We start from the raw sequence: 17,383 nt of genomic DNA, 5'->3' as shown, positions 1-17,383 counted from the left end.
AGGTCTGTACTCCGTAAAAATACGGAATAATAAGACTCCTGGAAAGTGCTAGAGAATAATAAGAAGTAGCCGTGAGGTTATAGCTCAAGTCCATTTGAACACCTTGGTATATGTCTTGACAGGCTATTAAGGGCAAGATCCAAAACCAAAAGAAAGGCAAGTTGCCATAAGTTTTTCCAACAATTGTTGGATTTTAAGCTGAGAGCTACTAGATTTTTCATTTCCCTACTCAAGCTTGGTACAATCACTGTAAATCTATTCTGGCCTAGATCAAGGAGCCCAAAATGTGTGCAGTTTGCAATGAAAAAGTTACATTTCTGAAGAAGCTATTGTGTTCAAGCACAAGGATTCAAGCTTATATAAAGAAGCCAATGAGTTCGGAGTTCCACCTGAAAGTTTATCTTTCCCAAAAATAAACATGGTTTAGAGATAGCCAATGCATCCAGCAATGGGGAATTACCAGGGCACCCTTTATTCATGTTATGGCACTGTAATGGTGATAGTGGTGTGGAAAATTAATTGTGCAGTATTCAACATTCTAACATTGGGAGATAATCATGGTAGTGGACCATTGAAGCAATTAGAGCTCAATTACAACTTCAGAGTTTAGCGATGTGTTGGATGCATCACCATTAATTTGTTTCTCAGAGAGGTTAATTAATGAAATGCAGTCCAGGCTTAAATATAGTAATGTACTATATAGTTTTGCAATGTAATGTAATGTACATAGCCATATTCCTGAACCAGTCTGATATTGTCTGAAATTCCAAACGTTTAGATGTCTAACTACTTAAGAGATTTTTGTGTTTGTAACTATGCAAGAAACTGGCAACCAATCTTACAACTTACAAGATCTCACTGTAAGAGATTTTTTTTTTGCTAAGAGTGGTTTATTAGACAAAAGAACTACATACAGCCATCCTCCCTTAAGGCATAACATAAAAGCACATCTGGCTAAGGCATGAGCAATGCCATTTACAGTCCTAAAAACCAAGCAAAATTACAGACATCAAAATGCTCTTTTACTGCTAAAATATCTTCAATCAGCACACACAATTCCAAGACTTGGGCAACTGTTCACCTCAGTTAGAGAGTCAATTCAAATCTTAGAATCTCCTTACACAATCAGCTTTGTACCCCAAAATCCTTGGCTGTAACATAGCTCACAGGACAGCTTTTGTTTCAACCATCTCAGTCTTGCACAAAGAAGTGATGACTGACCATGCTTTATCCACCTGGCCTTCCCAATTTCTTAAAGCAGCACCAATGGTAGTATTTCTGTTGATTGATGGCAGCATCACAGTTGAACTTAAGTAATCAACAAGAGGTCTTTGTCATTTGCCTTGCTCTTTTTGATTTATCTCCCTGTACCATTCCTGCAAAGTTGATAGAAAGCTGTCAAAGCTCTTAAAAGTCTTGAAAACTATCTTAACAGTTAAGACAGAATCACCATTACACCATGCTCTGTGCCTTGCTTTCCATATCAGATCAGAAACTATAGCAGCAAACAAGGTGAAGTTCTCCTTCATAATTTGATCTCCCAAAACATCTGGAGGAGGCTTAAGTATCAACTTGACCAGCTCAAAACTGGAGTACATATTGAGGGAAGCAATGTTGAGAACTCAACCAGACCTGAATCACATAGCTTTGGTGGAGTCACACTGACAAAACAAATGCAAACTATTTTCTTCTGCTAAACGACACAGAGAGCAAGAAAGTTCCTCCAAATTTGAGATGCTGTTTATTTTAACTTTGGAAATGGGAAAGGCATCTGATGCTGGACAGAATGGATTGGGAAACAGAATGAAGGGAAAAGAAAGAAGAACAGGACAAATCCCTATGCTTCACCCCGTAAAATAAGCCTGAAACCCCAGGCTTCACCATTATGGATGGCAATGTGATAGGGCAGGGTTGGATCAGGGGTGCCTCAACCCTTATTCAGGACGGGAGTAGGACAGGGCGGGTTGAATGTATTTTACCATTCCTAATGAGGTGGCTTCGACATTAAAAAGGTAAAGATTAGAGAGAGAGGGAATAGGAAGTTACAAGAGTGCTAAAAGGAAGAGAAAGTAAGTGTTTTGAAGGATGGTCATAGAATTTGTAAAAGAAAAAGGTATATATTAGTTTGTGCAAAAGATATTAAATTATAGACATAAATAATTTAAATATATATGAATTAAAAAACATATATACACATTCAGGGCAGGGTGAGCAAAACCCATCCTTGCCTTGTCATCTCTTCGGGGTGGGGAAATCCTGCACTAGGTAGGACGGGCCAAGTGGGGCAGGGATTTTTTGCCATTCCTATTCACCACCTATGGGTACTTGAATCACCACCAAGCTTAGAGGAACATCTCTAATCAGAAAATTCTGATTCACATCTCTTATTAGAGAATTCTGATTCAAAGCGCACTGTTTCAAACCATTCTTGGAGCCTCTTTTTAATAGGCTTCAAGGAGTACATCGAGCCATAATCTCATTCCACAAAATCCTGAACAACATTAAATTTGAAATTCAAAAGTGAAATCCCAAAAGAATTCTAAATTAAAAAAATGAAATATGAGATTTCAAGTAAATAAATTTTGATATAATTTTGGTTTTGCTTTGCTTCCTGCATCAATATCCTTAACAACTCCCCACAGGAAATGTTCGGGCTTTCATGAAGTTTAAAACTCCATAGAGCCTTCCAGAGGTCCTGTTTTTATTATTGAATCTGTGATGTTGAGACAGCCAATATGCAGAATTAACTTTGGAGCTACCTCGATGACAATGGAGTTTGAAGACAAGGAACTTCTGCAATTATCTTCGTCCATTCATGAAGTTTAGGACTCCAAGGAACTTTTTACAATGTTTAAGTCATCCAAATCTGAGAGTTGCTCCAACCACTCTAGTGTAGTGCTCCTCAAGTTTGAGAAGTTTGCAAGACACTCAGGCATAGAAAGAATAGTCATTATATAGAATGAATGATACGCAAGATGCCTAAATTGGCCAAAGGAAGCTGGGATTTCCCCGGCAAGATTATTGCTGGGGAAGAACATGTTCAAGTTGTAAATATTTAATATGGTATGTGGTATTGGACCATGATCCTTCTCTACAAATATTTCCATCTAAATATATTAGCAATATACTTACCAAAAAGGCCATAAAATTGTCAACTTTTCCAACCGCTTCTCCATGCCAAACAGGTCCACTGAGGTGAAGCCATGAAGCAACAAACATTTCTATAATAGGTGCAATGTGCTTGCGCATAGGTACAACAGTGTTCTATGTAATTCATGGAGCACAAAAAAACCCAGTTGCCACTTTTTTTAGTAAGAAAATCTTAATAAAAATCGTACTACACATAGAATTTTCTTCACATTAGAATGCTCATCAAAGGATATTAAACAAAATACTTAGAAGAGCCACTACATAATAGCACATTTCTTCACAGTTTAATGCATCATCATATGCGCATTATTCCAACAGTAGCTACAACATCAACAAGAGCAAAATATCCTAGACAACATAGTTTCCAATTTTATACTTGACAGAAGATAATGCCTTTAGCTTACCAAAATGTTAGCCTCTTAAAATTTTTGCAGATCTAGTTCACCTTCAACACTATAGTTACATAGGCTGAACTTTCACGTTATTGACAAACCAGAAATAAGTCTAAGTATTTTTGAAGAAAGGAGCAGCACAAACTCCCCAAAAACCTACAGCAAATCCAACCCCCAAGCCACTGTAAAACCATGATGTTTCAGAGTCATCTTCTGCTTTGCCCACAGGAGTCACACCAGCTTTGCCCACAGGAGTATTACCATCAGATTCTTGCTCTTTTCTGCAGATTGTTATAAGAGGAGCTCCACACAGTTCAGGATTTCCAGTGTAGCGAAGTGCATCAAAGCTCTGAAGTTGGGTGCTTGAAGGAATTCTACCTGAGAAGTTGTTGTATGACAAGTCCAAGTAACTAAGAAATGTCAAATTAGACATGCTTGGAGGAATTTCACCCGACAGATGATTTCTTGAGAGATCAATAGACTCTAACTCTTTCATTGTCCCAATTTTTTCTGGTATCTTCCCCGTTAAATGGTTTCGAGATAAGTTCAAAAAATTCAATTGGAAAAGAACTGAAATTTCATTAGGGATTGATCCTGACAAGTTATTACTTGAAAGGTCAATGATGCTAACAAATATAAGGTTCTCTTCATACCTTAATTCCTCCCCCTTGGGAATTAACATGAGACTCTCGAAGTAGGTGCCTGCATCTTCAGAATACTCCATAGTTTCATAGTTTTCAACATGGGGCATTGCCATGGAATTGATAGAATTCAAACACTTTGGTATGGGTCCTGATAGGCTATTATTTGCAAGATCCAATACTCTAAGAGAAGAAAGTTGGCATGTCTGAAGAGGTATATGCCCTTTCAACACACTAGATCTTAGACGGAGAATAGTAAGACTTTTCATTTCTCCAATCCAGAGTGGTATGGTCATTGACAAATTATTTTCACCCATATCAAGAAGTCCCAAATTTGAGCACTTTTGCAATGATGAAGGAATATCCCCATAAATGCTATTGTTGGGTAATCGCAATGCTTTGAGTGCAACTAAAGACCCCATTGAGTTAGGAATTCTACCTGACAAACAATTGCTCCCCAAGTTTAAATGGATCAAATACTGCCAATACCTCCAACAATGAGAAAGTTCTCCTGACAAAAGATTGTTTGATGCATCTAAAACTTGTAACTTATTTTTTCTATTAGTCTTTTGGCACAGGAAATTGGAAATGGGTCCAGAAAATAAGTTGTTAGCCACATCAAGCACTCTGACATTTGCAGACAAACGAGGCAGCTGACCTTTCAAGTGATTAGAACTTAGATCTAAGACAGTAGAATTCACCAAAAAATTTGGTACGTCGCCTTCTATGTTATTGGCAGAGAGATTGACGAAGTCAATGTTTGAAGTCCAATTCCAAAACCAACTCGGAGCCTTGTCCGAAATTCCTGACATGGACATTAACAAAACCTTGAGAGATCTTTGTGTTTGTAGCCATGCAGGAAAGTTAGGTCCTATCTTGCAAGAGCTCATGTGGGCATATATAAGTTGAAAAGGTGGAACCCAATTGGAATTCANTATTAAACACACACACAAGGTGTCATTATAATGAACAATTGATTAACCAATTACAAACCTGGTGGTGGGTGTGGAAAGTTGTTACTTTGTTTACGAATAGCATCAAGAAAAATGTGGGTGTCGTGTGCTGCACCTTCCCATCCAGGCAAAACAAATGTGAATAACATATCAAAGTCACATGCAGCCATTACATTTTGGGTTGGATATCCCTTTCTTCCAAAGTATGGAATGGACTTCTCAGTAGGTACAATCGCTACCACATGTGTGCCATCAATCGCACCAATGCAATCCTAATAAAAACATTAATAGTTTTTAGTTCCACATGACAATTATCTTATAGACAATAACATTTATTCAAATATACAATAGTACACATACTTTGAAATGTGGCCAATAAATTGGATGGTCTTGTATTTTGGTTGGAACTTCACTAAAAGTTGGATCCGAAGGCTTTACATATGCAGCTGCAAACCGAGCACCCAACAGAGTGACCATCTTCTCAAAATGTCTACTTATGGTTTCACCCGAATGCTGAAATATTTCTTGAACCATTCGGTTACATGTTCCATGACCAAGTATCAGTAAACAGATTGCCACTGACTCTTCTAATCTTATATTCCTTGAATGTTGAAGTCCATAGTCGTGTTGTAAAACTTGACACAAATTTTGAAACACCTCCTTTTTCATTCTAAACATGTTGTAACACAATGTCTCATTACCTTCCATACAACGTCTCACCCAAGCCCACCCTGTTTGTTCAGAATCATAACAAGGAGTCTTATTAATGTATTTATTGAAATATGTCACAACTGCTTCACAAGTAACTGCCACAAGCTGGTAAAGCTTCTCATCAGAATCATCGTTACTATCATCATCATCATCAGAATCACTATCACTATCATCATCACTGTCACTACTCTCATCATCATCATCATCATCATCATTATTGTTATCACCATCATTATTATTGTCAGCAATGTTATAATCACCACCATCATTATCATCACAATAATTTCTATAATCCCCATCCATTAATAGTTCCATAAAATGGCCACTCTCATGAATACCATTATAATCATCCATATTGGTTTACGCTACACAACAAAGTAACAAATAATCAACCATTGGTAATACTTTTAATATAAATCAACATAATAATCAACAAAGTAACAAAAGGCAACAATAGGTCCCAATTCAAAACATCAAGTTAATATTATATTACACATATAGTAGTCCAAAACTAATACTAAATATCACATAACATAGTTTAAAGTTAATACAACATAGCATACTTAATAAAGCTAATATTAGTCGTAAGCTAATACAACATAAAAATAATATTAGTCTTAAGCTAATACAGAGTGCCACATAAGATTGGTCACTTCTTGTTTTCCCTACAAATCATTTCTTGTAGCCACTCCAGCTGTGACTCTGACTCCTTGAAAGCTAGGAACATCTCCCTACGTGACTTTTTTAGTAAGACAATGGAAGCTTGAATCGCAAACTTACTATCCACTCCAGGAAGTGTTCTCACAATCGCCATGACATTATCAATCGAACTTGGTGACTCTTGAGAAGTACCTTCATGCCTATTCTGACATACAGTTATTAATTGACTAATACGATTGTCTAACATTGCAGCTCCTCCTATCTTCTTCTTTTTCTTCTGTGAGGGTATTGATTCACTAGTTCGCTTTTGTCCTGAACTACGTGATTGACTAGTATGTCCTTGCTGCAAACTATCAATGTCTAAACTCATGTCACATCGATCATCCTTAAATTCGGAGCTACCATCTGAATCACCAGCACCCTCTTGTGGCATTGTTGGAGGGAGTGTATTTGAAGAAGGGGTCCATGCAGCTACTCCAGTTGCTGCAACATCCCTAAACATTATATCAAGTTCATCTAGATTCTGTGGACCTTTCTCTCGAAATTTTCTAGCTTTGGGTAATTCCTACAAAATGTAATTGTAATTTCACTCAGATAACAATAATATAAAAAAACTATCTCCAACTAACTACATATAAATAAAATACTCAACTCACCTCCAACTTCCGCGTCCACCAATCATCAGGAGCACGAATCGTTCCCCTCTCTGCATCCCAACCTAAACCTGTGTCAAGATTCCTCAATTGTTCCCACACTCTCCAGTCACCTTTTAATACATCCCACCTACTTTTTAATTGACCCCTATCATAGTTTTGACCGGTCTCATCACAAAATTTGGTCACTAGAGTAGTCCAACCTTTGGTACTAAAGGCAGCACCTTTTGATCTATTCCCAAGTTGAATCTGTTCCACACAAAGCTTACAAAAAGTAGTTGTCCAGCTTGGATTAATATCCCATAATGCTCTAGCCTTTTTTTCCTCAGGGTTGGAAGTGGTGTTTTTACCCATCTATAAAGTTAACCAACCATAAGAAATGCAAAAAATAGAATTCATAATTTAGCAATTACAAATATTTAACGCTGACTTAAAATATAAAAAATCTCACAGCAGCTAAGGTTGAACTAAAAAATAGTAAATGGAAAATAAGCAAACAATGTTTGGATATACGTTAAACTAGCAGTGTTTAAAACCATAAAAACAAACCATAAAAACTAGCAATGTTTTGAATTTAATCAGATCACTATTAATAAAAACCCCATGATTACCCTGACAACAACTGCATATTGTCTTTTTTCTCCTCTGATTTTCAGACCCCAAACCCAAACTGTTAAATTCCAATCAACAAAAACAAATAACTAAACAAGTAAAGGAACATTACCCATTAATCTATAACAATAACTCTCTTCAAATAACCAAACTGTTAAATTCCAATCAAGCTTCCCAATAACTGTATCTTGTTTCAAGTTATCACTGACAGTGAGGCTTTTAACTTAGTCAAGGCTGACTTCATTGATGGAAGTTTTAAGTCATATTTCTGAGTAATACAATCAATTTCTAAACCAAATGGTACTAATTGAATAATTGTAAATAAAATTCAGCTTACAGAGACAAATGTTCATTGCCTTACCCAGCCAAATAAAACTCAATTGCCCTTATTGTATGGGTGTGAAAATTTTGGGGGCAAAATCAGTGTCACTAAAATTTTCCCTAAGCATTGCACGAGAGATTACAAAGCATTTTACAGCCAACAGAAAAGCATTTTACAAATAATTTTACAGCCAACAGAAAAGCATTTTACAAAGCATTTTACAGATTACAAAGAATTTTTCCCTAAAATTACAAAGCATTTTACAAAGCATCCACAAAAGAAAAATTACCCAAAGCACTGTTACAAAGCATTTTTCCCTAAGCATGTAGCACTATCATCATCACTGTTACAGAGCATCCACAAAAGAAAAAAAAATTACAAAGCATGTAGCACTGAAAATTTTTGTATTTCTAGGACACAGAGCATCCATTTTGGTTCACTCTCTTTTCTTTTCTTTCTTTCCCTGTCATGAGGTTCGCTCTCTGCAGAACCAGCAGCACTTCAAACTCTTAAATTTTCATAGATGCATAATTGTTTTCAAGCTTTTCTTTCAACCCCCACTCTCAATTAGAGAGAGGTAAAGAAAGAACCCTACAAGACACCGTATACATTCCTGGGAAGCTTGAGAGAATTGTATTGACTGATAACCATACATTCGCAACACACCAAATTCTAGGAACCATGAATTATGACTGGACCGCCTCATTATCTTGGACGGTTGGAAAATTGATCCTCTGTAAAAATAGTACATTTCTTTGTACCTTATCACAAACAAGAATAACTGAAAAGGCCCTTAGTTTATTGAAAATTTTGCTCTATATGCTACGCAAACTATCGCCTCTATAAGAGTTACCAAAAACTACAATTTAATTTGATGTAATTCGCTACTTTCTACCCAAAAAAAAAAAAAAAACAAATAGATCATCCACAAATGACCTGAATCACATAGCTTTGGTGGAGTCACACTGACAAAACAAATGCAAACTATTTTCTTCTGCTAAACGACACAGAGAGCAAGAAAGTTCCTCCAAATTTGAGATGCTGTTTATTTTAACTTTGGAAATGGGAAAGGCATCTGATGCTGGACAGAATGGATTGGGAAACAGAATGAAGGGAAAAGAAAGAAGAACAGGACAAATCCCTATGCTTCACCCGTAAAATAAGCCTGAAACCCCAGGCTTCACCATTATGGATGGCAATGTGATAGGGCAGGGTTGGATCAGGGGTGCCTCAACCCTTATTCAGGACGGGAGTAGGACAGGGCGGGTTGAATGTATTTTACCATTCCTAATGAGGTGGCTTCGACATTAAAAAGGTAAAGATTAGAGAGAGAGGGAATAGGAAGTTACAAGAGTGCTAAAAGGAAGAGAAAGTAAGTGTTTTGAAGGATGGTCATAGAATTTGTAAAAGAAAAAGGTATATATTAGTTTGTGCAAAAGATATTAAATTATAGACATAAATAATTTAAATATATATGAATTAAAAAACATATATACACATTCAGGGCAGGGTGAGCAAAACCCATCCTTGCCTTGTCATCTCTTCGGGTGGGGAAATCCTGCACTAGGTAGGACGGGCCAAGTGGGGCAGGGATTTTTTGCCATTCCTATTCACCACCTATGGGTACTTGAATCACCACCAAGCTTAGAGGAACATCTCTAATCAGAAAATCTGATTCACATCTCTTATTAGAGAATTCTGATTCAAAGCGCACTGTTTCAAACCATTCTTGGAGCCTCTTTTTAATAGGCTTCAAGGAGTACATCGAGCCATAATCTCATTCCACAAAATCCTGAACAACATTAAATTTGAAATTCAAAAGTGAAATCCCAAAAAATTCTAAATTAAAAAAATGAAATATGAGATTTCAAGTAAATAAATTTTGATATAATTTTGGTTTTGCTTTGCTTCCTGCATCAATATCCTTAACAACTCCCCACAGGAAATGTTCGGGCTTTCATGAAGTTTAAAACTCCATAGAGCCTTCCAGAGGTCCTGTTTTTATTATTGAATCTGTGATGTTGAGACAGCCAATATGCAGAATTAACTTTGGAGCTACCTCGATGACAATGGAGTTTGAAGACAAGGAACTTCTGCAATTATCTTCGTCCATTCATGAAGTTTAGGACTCCAAGGAACTTTTTACAATGTTTAAGTCATCCAAATCTGAGAGTTGCTCCAACCACTCTAGTGTAGTGCTCCTCAAGTTTGAGAAGTTTGCAAGACACTCAGGCATAGAAAGAATAGTCATTATATAGAATGAATGATACGCAAGATGCCTAAATTGGCCAAAGGAAGCTGGGATTTCCCCGGCAAGATTATTGCTGGGGAAGAACATGTTCAAGTTGTAAATATTTAATATGGTATGTGGTATTGGACCATGATCCTTCTCTACAAATATTTCCATCTAAATATATTAGCAATATACTTACCAAAAAGGCCATAAAATTGTCAACTTTTCCAACCGCTTCTCCATGCCAAACAGGTCCACTGAGGTGAAGCCATGAAGCAACAAACATTTCTATAATAGGTGCAATGTGCTTGCGCATAGGTACAACAGTGTTCTATGTAATTCATGGAGCACAAAAAAACCCAGTTGCCACTTTTTTTAGTAAGAAAATCTTAATAAAAATCGTACTACACATAGAATTTTCTTCACATTAGAATGCTCATCAAAGGATATTAAACAAAATACTTAGAAGAGCCACTACATAATAGCACATTTCTTCACAGTTTAATGCATCATCATATGCGCATTATTCCAACAGTAGCTACAACATCAACAAGAGCAAAATATCCTAGACAACATAGTTTCCAATTTTATACTTGACAGAAGATAATGCCTTTAGCTTACCAAAATGTTAGCCTCTTAAAATTTTTGCAGATCTAGTTCACCTTCAACACTATAGTTACATAGGCTGAACTTTCACGTTATTGACAAACCAGAAATAAGTCTAAGTATTTTTGAAGAAAGGAGCAGCACAAACTCCCCAAAAACCTACAGCAAATCCAACCCCCAAGCCACTGTAAAACCATGATGTTTCAGAGTCATCTTCTGCTTTGCCCACAGGAGTCACACCAGCTTTGCCCACAGGAGTATTACCATCAGATTCTTGCTCTTTTCTGCAGATTGTTATAAGAGGAGCTCCACACAGTTCAGGATTTCCAGTGTAGCGAAGTGCATCAAAGCTCTGAAGTTGGGTGCTTGAAGGAATTCTACCTGAGAAGTTGTTGTATGACAAGTCCAAGTAACTAAGAAATGTCAAATTAGACATGCTTGGAGGAATTTCACCCGACAGATGATTTCTTGAGAGATCAATAGACTCTAACTCTTTCATTGTCCCAATTTTTTCTGGTATCTTCCCCGTTAAATGGTTTCGAGATAAGTTCAAAAAATTCAATTGGAAAAGAACTGAAATTTCATTAGGGATTGATCCTGACAAGTTATTACTTGAAAGGTCAATGATGCTAACAAATATAAGGTTCTCTTCATACCTTAATTCCTCCCCCTTGGGAATTAACATGAGACTCTCGAAGTAGGTGCCTGCATCTTCAGAATACTCCATAGTTTCATAGTTTTCAACATGGGGCATTGCCATGGAATTGATAGAATTCAAACACTTTGGTATGGGTCCTGATAGGCTATTATTTGCAAGATCCAATACTCTAAGAGAAGAAAGTTGGCATGTCTGAAGAGGTATATGCCCTTTCAACACACTAGATCTTAGACGGAGAATAGTAAGACTTTTCATTTCTCCAATCCAGAGTGGTATGGTCATTGACAAATTATTTTCACCCATATCAAGAAGTCCCAAATTTGAGCACTTTTGCAATGATGAAGGAATATCCCCATAAATGCTATTGTTGGGTAATCGCAATGCTTTGAGTGCAACTAAAGACCCCATTGAGTTAGGAATTCTACCTGACAAACAATTGCTCCCCAAGTTTAAATGGATCAAATACTGCCAATACCTCCAACAATGAGAAAGTTCTCCTGACAAAAGATTGTTTGATGCATCTAAAACTTGTAACTTATTTTTTCTATTAGTCTTTTGGCACAGGAAATTGGAAATGGGTCCAGAAAATAAGTTGTTAGCCACATCAAGCACTCTGACATTTGCAGACAAACGAGGCAGCTGACCTTTCAAGTGATTAGAACTTAGATCTAAGACAGTAGAATTCACCAAAAAATTTGGTACGTCGCCTTCTATGTTATTGGCAGAGAGATTGACGAAGTCAATGTTTGAAGTCCAATTCCAAAACCAACTCGGAGCCTTGTCCGAAATTCCTGACATGGACATTAACAAAACCTTGAGAGATCTTTGTGTTTGTAGCCATGCAGGAAAGTTAGGTCCTATCTTGCAAGAGCTCATGTGGGCATATATAAGTTGAAAAGGTGGAACCCAATTGGAATTCACATTGAAGAACAAAGGTGTTCGAGACATGTCTAGGTACTTTAATTTCGAGAGTTTGGTAAAAAACACTTCATCTACTGCGCCTGTTAAGAAATTATCTCCGATAAACAAGTGCTTTAAATTTGAGAGAAGCCCAAGACTTTTTGGGGAGTACCATTCAACCGATTACCTTCAAGGATTAACTTCCACATATAAGATAAATTCCCAAGGGATGAAGGAATAGGACCACTAAAATGATTAAGATTGAGATCAAGTACTGTCAGATGCTTAAGTTGCCCAAATGACTCNAATTTTGCAGGGGAGAGGACACAGAGCATCCACAAAATTAAAATAAAAAAAAAAAACAAATAGATCATCCACAAATTTTGCAGGGGAGAGAACTTAAACAGAGCATCCACAAATTTTTTCAGTTCCCGGCAAGAGAACAAATGATCTTTAGCAAGAACAAAGCATGCAATATCTGAATTTTTTTTTTGATAGGTAACAAAAAAAAAAAAAAATTCAGATCAGTGTTGTACCTGGCGGTTTTTGGTAGCAGATCGGCCTTGGTTGGTGTTTTGTTTATCAAAACTCGACCTTCAAGACATATTCCTCAGATCAGATTAGACAAAAAAAAAAAAAAAAAAAAAAAATTGCAGAGGAAGGCCCGCTGAAGAAGACGAAAGATGAAGAAGATTTTCAAGACAAAATAAAAGAGAGAAACGGGTACTTACGCACGGCAGAGCAGAGCTGAGAGGAGACTTCTGCTGGGGTGAGGGAGCTGCGCACAGAGATGAGATGAGATGAGAGGAAGAAATGAGGGCACCGTGCGTGATTCCTCTAAAGACCCCTTGCCCTTTGCCCTTTAGTCAAGGGCAATTTCGTAATTCTACTCTCCAACGGATATATGTAAATGCGCGTTTGCTTGTTATGGACCTCTGAGCTCCATATTTGTTGCGCGTTGATAGGCTGTTTTTTGCCTTGGCCCAAAACGCAACTTTTTTCAAAAAGTTGCGTTTTGGGCTGAGCCAAACGCAAAAAACAGTCTCAGCATTTGCAAAATGCGCATAACATGTAAAAGTGGGCTCTAAAAGTCCAACCAAACGGGCACTAATTACGCTTTCCTTTTTTACATATGTTAATTTGTGTCAATTGAATATTATAATTCATAATTTTAAATAAACTACAAAAACTTGTTATTTAAATAATTTATTGATGACATAGTTATTGATATTTAATTTTCTTAAAATTTTACAAGCATAGAAAATATAAGAAGAAAATGTAAAATGTAATTTAATGGTAGATTTATCAAAATTTATCTCTAATAAAAAAATTGAGTAGTCTTAAATTACAATTAATTTTGTATCTAAACTTTGTCTAATTATTATTCAATGTGTTTTTTTTTCGTTGTTTGTATAATTTTTAAAATTTTAGAGCACAAATTTTATTTTTCATAAATTTTAAATTTTATTTAATTTATATGAAATAATAAAGATGACATTTCATTTTTTTTTTCATTAGACCAATGCAATACACTGGGCTAGCTTATCTAAATACTTTCCATTTAAAATTCAAATTTGAAATTTCGAAGGTAAAAGCTAAACACTTCTAAACTTTAATGTGGCGTTTGGTACAGGGTAATGTTTTAGGATTCCTAGGAATGTTTAAAGATTTTCATGTTTGGTTGCAAATTATGCTAGGGAATCAGATGCCAAGGGAATCTGGATTCCCCCCTTAAACCCCTCTCAGTAGGAATGTGGATTCCTTTAAAACAGGTAGGAATCCAGATTCCCAGGCTTAATGGAAATTGTATTTTTTATAAATTGACAATTTTAACCATATTTTTTAAATGACTTGATAGTTCACATTCAAATCTAAGGATAGAAAGGTAAAAATAAATAATTCATTTAAGATTCCTGAGAATAAACCAAACATAGGAATAGCTACATTCTTAGGAATGTGATTCCTAGGAATTACATTCCTAGGAATCTGGATGCAAGGAGTAATGTGGATTTCCCCGTACCAAACGCCACATAAGGGTGTATTTTAGAATTTACTCTTAATCTTAATATATTAAGAGGATTCAGAAAATTAGTTATTGTTTTTTTCCCCGTAAAAAATACCCCTAAACTGTATATATTAAGAGGATTAGAAATTTAGTTATTGCTTTTTCCCTGTCAAAAATACTCCTAAATTAATTAACCAACAACTTAAAAATGGATTTAGAATAGTAAATTGGCAAAAGAAAGTTAGTTATTGTTTTTTTTTTGCTGTAAAAAATACCCCTACCTAAAACTTAAAAATGATGTTAAAATAGTAAATTGACAAAAATAATAAATTCTTACTTTTACGTTGAAATGTTTCCTGCTTCTAATAAACTCTTACTTTTATGTTGATTTAATTCATACTTCTACTTACTAACTCCCTACAAAATAAGATTACTCTTTTGTTAGTTTTAAAACTCCTTCAATCTATAAAACTCACCTTACGTATTCATTTTTTTTTTAACCCAAAAAATAGAAGAACCTCTGAGGACGCGCTCACGCACGTGCTCAGAGGCTAGTTATAATTAAGAGGATTCAGAAAGTTAGTTATTTTTTTTTTCCTATCAAAAACCCTAAATTAATTAACCAAAAACTAAAAAATTGGATTAAAATAGTAAATTGACAAAATAATAAATTTCTACTTCTATGTTGAAATGCCTTTATGCTTTAATAAACTTCTACTTTTACGTTGATTTAAATTTCTACTTCTACTCACTATCTCCTTACAAAATAAGATCACTCTTTTGTTAGTTTAAAACTTTTCCAAATACAAAACTCACCCCACATTTGTTTGTTTGTTTGTTTGTTTTGTTTTTTTTTTTTTTCTTTTGATAGGAAAAAGTAAAAATCCAAATTATAATAAATACAAATTATTAATCTTTATCCAAAAAATAGAAGAGTCACACGCGTGCTCAAAGACTAGAAAATATTAAAGGCATTTGTTTTTGCATGTTTGTAGGCCCGTTATAAGTTTATAACAAGCTTATTCGGTTTCTGTCAAAGTCTATGCATTATCACTAATATAATATTGTTCTCACCTTTCTCCATTTCTTTAACTATTTTTCTTCTCTATAATTCTTCTTCACAGTATTGTTCCAACTCTTTCATCTCCCTTTCTTTTTTCTCTTTTTCTCCCCATCCAATTTTCTGTAAATTTCCTATTATTTCCTTTGCGCCTCTCTCCCATTATATATTTCATGTTCTCCCTGCAACAAAAAGGTGACTACTCTCTCTCTGTGTTCGATTTTCTTCTTTTATTTTGGTGGATTTATAATTGTTTTTGACACCTTTGTGGTGATTACTTATTCTTTCTAACATTTTTCGTTTGTGCTGATGCATTTTAGTGTTTTGTCCCCTCTTATTTGTAATTTGGTTTAAGTTAAGAAGTTTGGATTAATAAAATAAAGATGCTTAAGTTGCCCAAATGACTCTGGAATTTTTCCAGTTAGATAATTTACCCCCAAGACAAGATGTTCTAAGTTTTGAAAATTCGAAACACTGCACGGTATCTCGCCCTTCAGTGCATTGCTGCTCAAGTCAAGCTCTATGAGGGTTGAACTAATATTAGAAAACCAATTAGGTATCTCATGAATGAAAAGATTTACAGAAAGATCAAGGACTAGAAGAGATGTAAAATTGACAAATCCAAGAGATGGATTTAGGCTATCAAGATGACAACCTTGCAAGTATAGCTCCGAAAGAGATGAGAGCCTACTCATTATTTGAAGCCAATCTAGTGCTGAAGAAAGATTGACAAAGGACATGTCAAGGTATTTCATGGAAGAGAGACTAGACATCCAACGAAGGTTATGCACATAAAGGCCAAAATTATCTCCTAGATTCAGATAACGAAGATCTGAAAGATTTCCAAGCTGGTGTGGAATCAGTCCACAAAATCCAGCGGAAGCAAGGTTCAGATGTCTCATACTGCCCATTGAACTAAGGAAACTTGGAATAGGAGTACAATTAAAGTTACTAATGCTCAAGTCCAGGTAATTCAAATGTTCCAATTCAAGCAATGAAGGACTAATCTTACCATTTAAGTTGAGATTACCGAGCTGTAGCTTTCTGACTCGAGCAGTTTTGTTGTCGCAGTGAACTCCTGCCCATTTACAGCAATCTTCTTGGTCAGACCAGGATGACAGTGCGTTCCAAGGATCAGTGAGACCTCGTTTAAGGTTTAGAAGTGCTTGTTTCTCTTTTTCATTGCAAGAGATATTTGAATTTACTTTGCAGAAGCTGAACGTTGCTGCAAAGAACCATATTAAGAAAAACACACGAGTTGCAGAAGAGTTATCCATGATAAAAGCAATAACAAGGGAAGAGAAGGTTCAAAGACGAGTGAAAGTTCTTAGCAGGTTGTGCCTGAGCCACATGCTCATGATAGATAATATAGGCTTCACTTCACTTTTCTGCATGGCTACATACACAGAATTGGACTTTTGATTTTTTTTTTTTTTTTTCCTTTTTATCTGTCACTTTTTTACTACGTAGTATTATTTTCCTTGATCAGCGCATGGAATTGCCCAAATTCTATCACTTCTAAGTCTTTTTTCTCTCTTAAAAATTGAAGTAATCACTAATTAGTCAGCAAAATAAAATTATATCACTGCTGGTATCTTTGAAAATTTGGTCCGTGGAAATAAATTCCTACATTTTGTCATCTTCTTTCTTCATTTTCATGCATGTCGCCATCTAGATCTAGATTTTTCCAATCAAATGTGATCTTCCATTCAATTCAAGGACCTTATTTTAATATTCAGGGGCGGCGGCCAGGTGGTCTCAGGATCACTTTGACTTGAATTTTTTTTTTTAATATATATAATAATTTAAAATTTTTTATTTGTCTAC

General features: G+C 35.7%; 2 protein-coding genes and 1 long non-coding RNA gene across 4 annotated transcripts; all 3 read right to left on the bottom strand.

Moving 5' to 3' along the window:
• Nucleotides 1–781: 781 nt before the first annotated feature.
• Nucleotides 782–17,049, bottom strand: LOC136067118 (uncharacterized). Its single transcript, XR_010628635.1, has 2 exons — nt 16,569–17,049; nt 782–1,632 (listed from the first exon to the last, which is right to left on the bottom strand). It is a non-coding gene; the product is annotated as an uncharacterized LOC136067118 (long non-coding RNA).
• Nucleotides 3,323–5,110, bottom strand: LOC112001595 (receptor-like protein EIX2). The gene has a single exon (XM_024033768.2). The coding sequence runs from the start codon at nt 5,071–5,073 to the stop codon at nt 3,655–3,657; it is 1,419 nt and encodes a 472-aa protein (XP_023889536.2). The 5' UTR covers nt 5,074–5,110; the 3' UTR covers nt 3,323–3,654.
• On the bottom strand, nt 5,143–13,571 carry LOC112016895 (L10-interacting MYB domain-containing protein-like). 2 transcript variants are annotated; one of them, XM_065772440.1, is made up of 4 exons: nt 13,223–13,571; nt 13,028–13,085; nt 5,497–6,212; nt 5,143–5,408 (listed from the first exon to the last, which is right to left on the bottom strand). In XM_065772440.1, exons 3-4 carry the CDS (start codon nt 6,199–6,201, stop codon nt 5,169–5,171), a joined length of 945 nt encoding a protein of 314 aa, XP_065628512.1. In that variant the 5' UTR covers nt 6,202–6,212; nt 13,028–13,085; nt 13,223–13,571; the 3' UTR covers nt 5,143–5,168. The 2 variants fall into 2 exon arrangements, with proteins under 2 accessions (XP_065628512.1, XP_065628513.1); XM_065772441.1 differs by lacking the exons at nt 5,143–5,408; nt 5,497–6,212 and adding exons at nt 6,312–7,072; nt 7,164–7,514 and having other exon boundaries at nt 13,223–13,549.
• Nucleotides 17,050–17,383: the final 334 nt, after the last annotated feature.

The sequence above is a fragment of the Quercus suber genome, unplaced genomic scaffold, assembly GCF_002906115.3.
Source record: "Quercus suber isolate HL8 unplaced genomic scaffold, Cork oak 2.0 scaffold_5, whole genome shotgun sequence".
In the NCBI taxonomy this organism is placed as follows: domain Eukaryota; kingdom Viridiplantae; phylum Streptophyta; class Magnoliopsida; order Fagales; family Fagaceae; genus Quercus; species Quercus suber.
Note: the sequence above shows the minus strand (reverse complement) of the source record. Positions and strands in the feature narration are given on the sequence as shown.

Excerpts from the sequence above, each read along its gene's own strand:
- LOC112001595 (XM_024033768.2), bottom strand. The coding sequence starts at position 5,073 with ATGAGCTCTTGCAAGATAGGACCTAACTTTCCTGCATGGCTACAAACA.
- LOC112016895 (XM_065772440.1), bottom strand. The coding sequence starts at position 6,201 with ATGGATGATTATAATGGTATTCATGAGAGTGGCCATTTTATGGAACTA. Across the intron at positions 5,409-5,496 it reads TTTATTGGCCACATTTCAAA|GATTGCATTGGTGCGATTGA; the intron begins GTATGTGTACTA and ends TGTTTTTATTAG.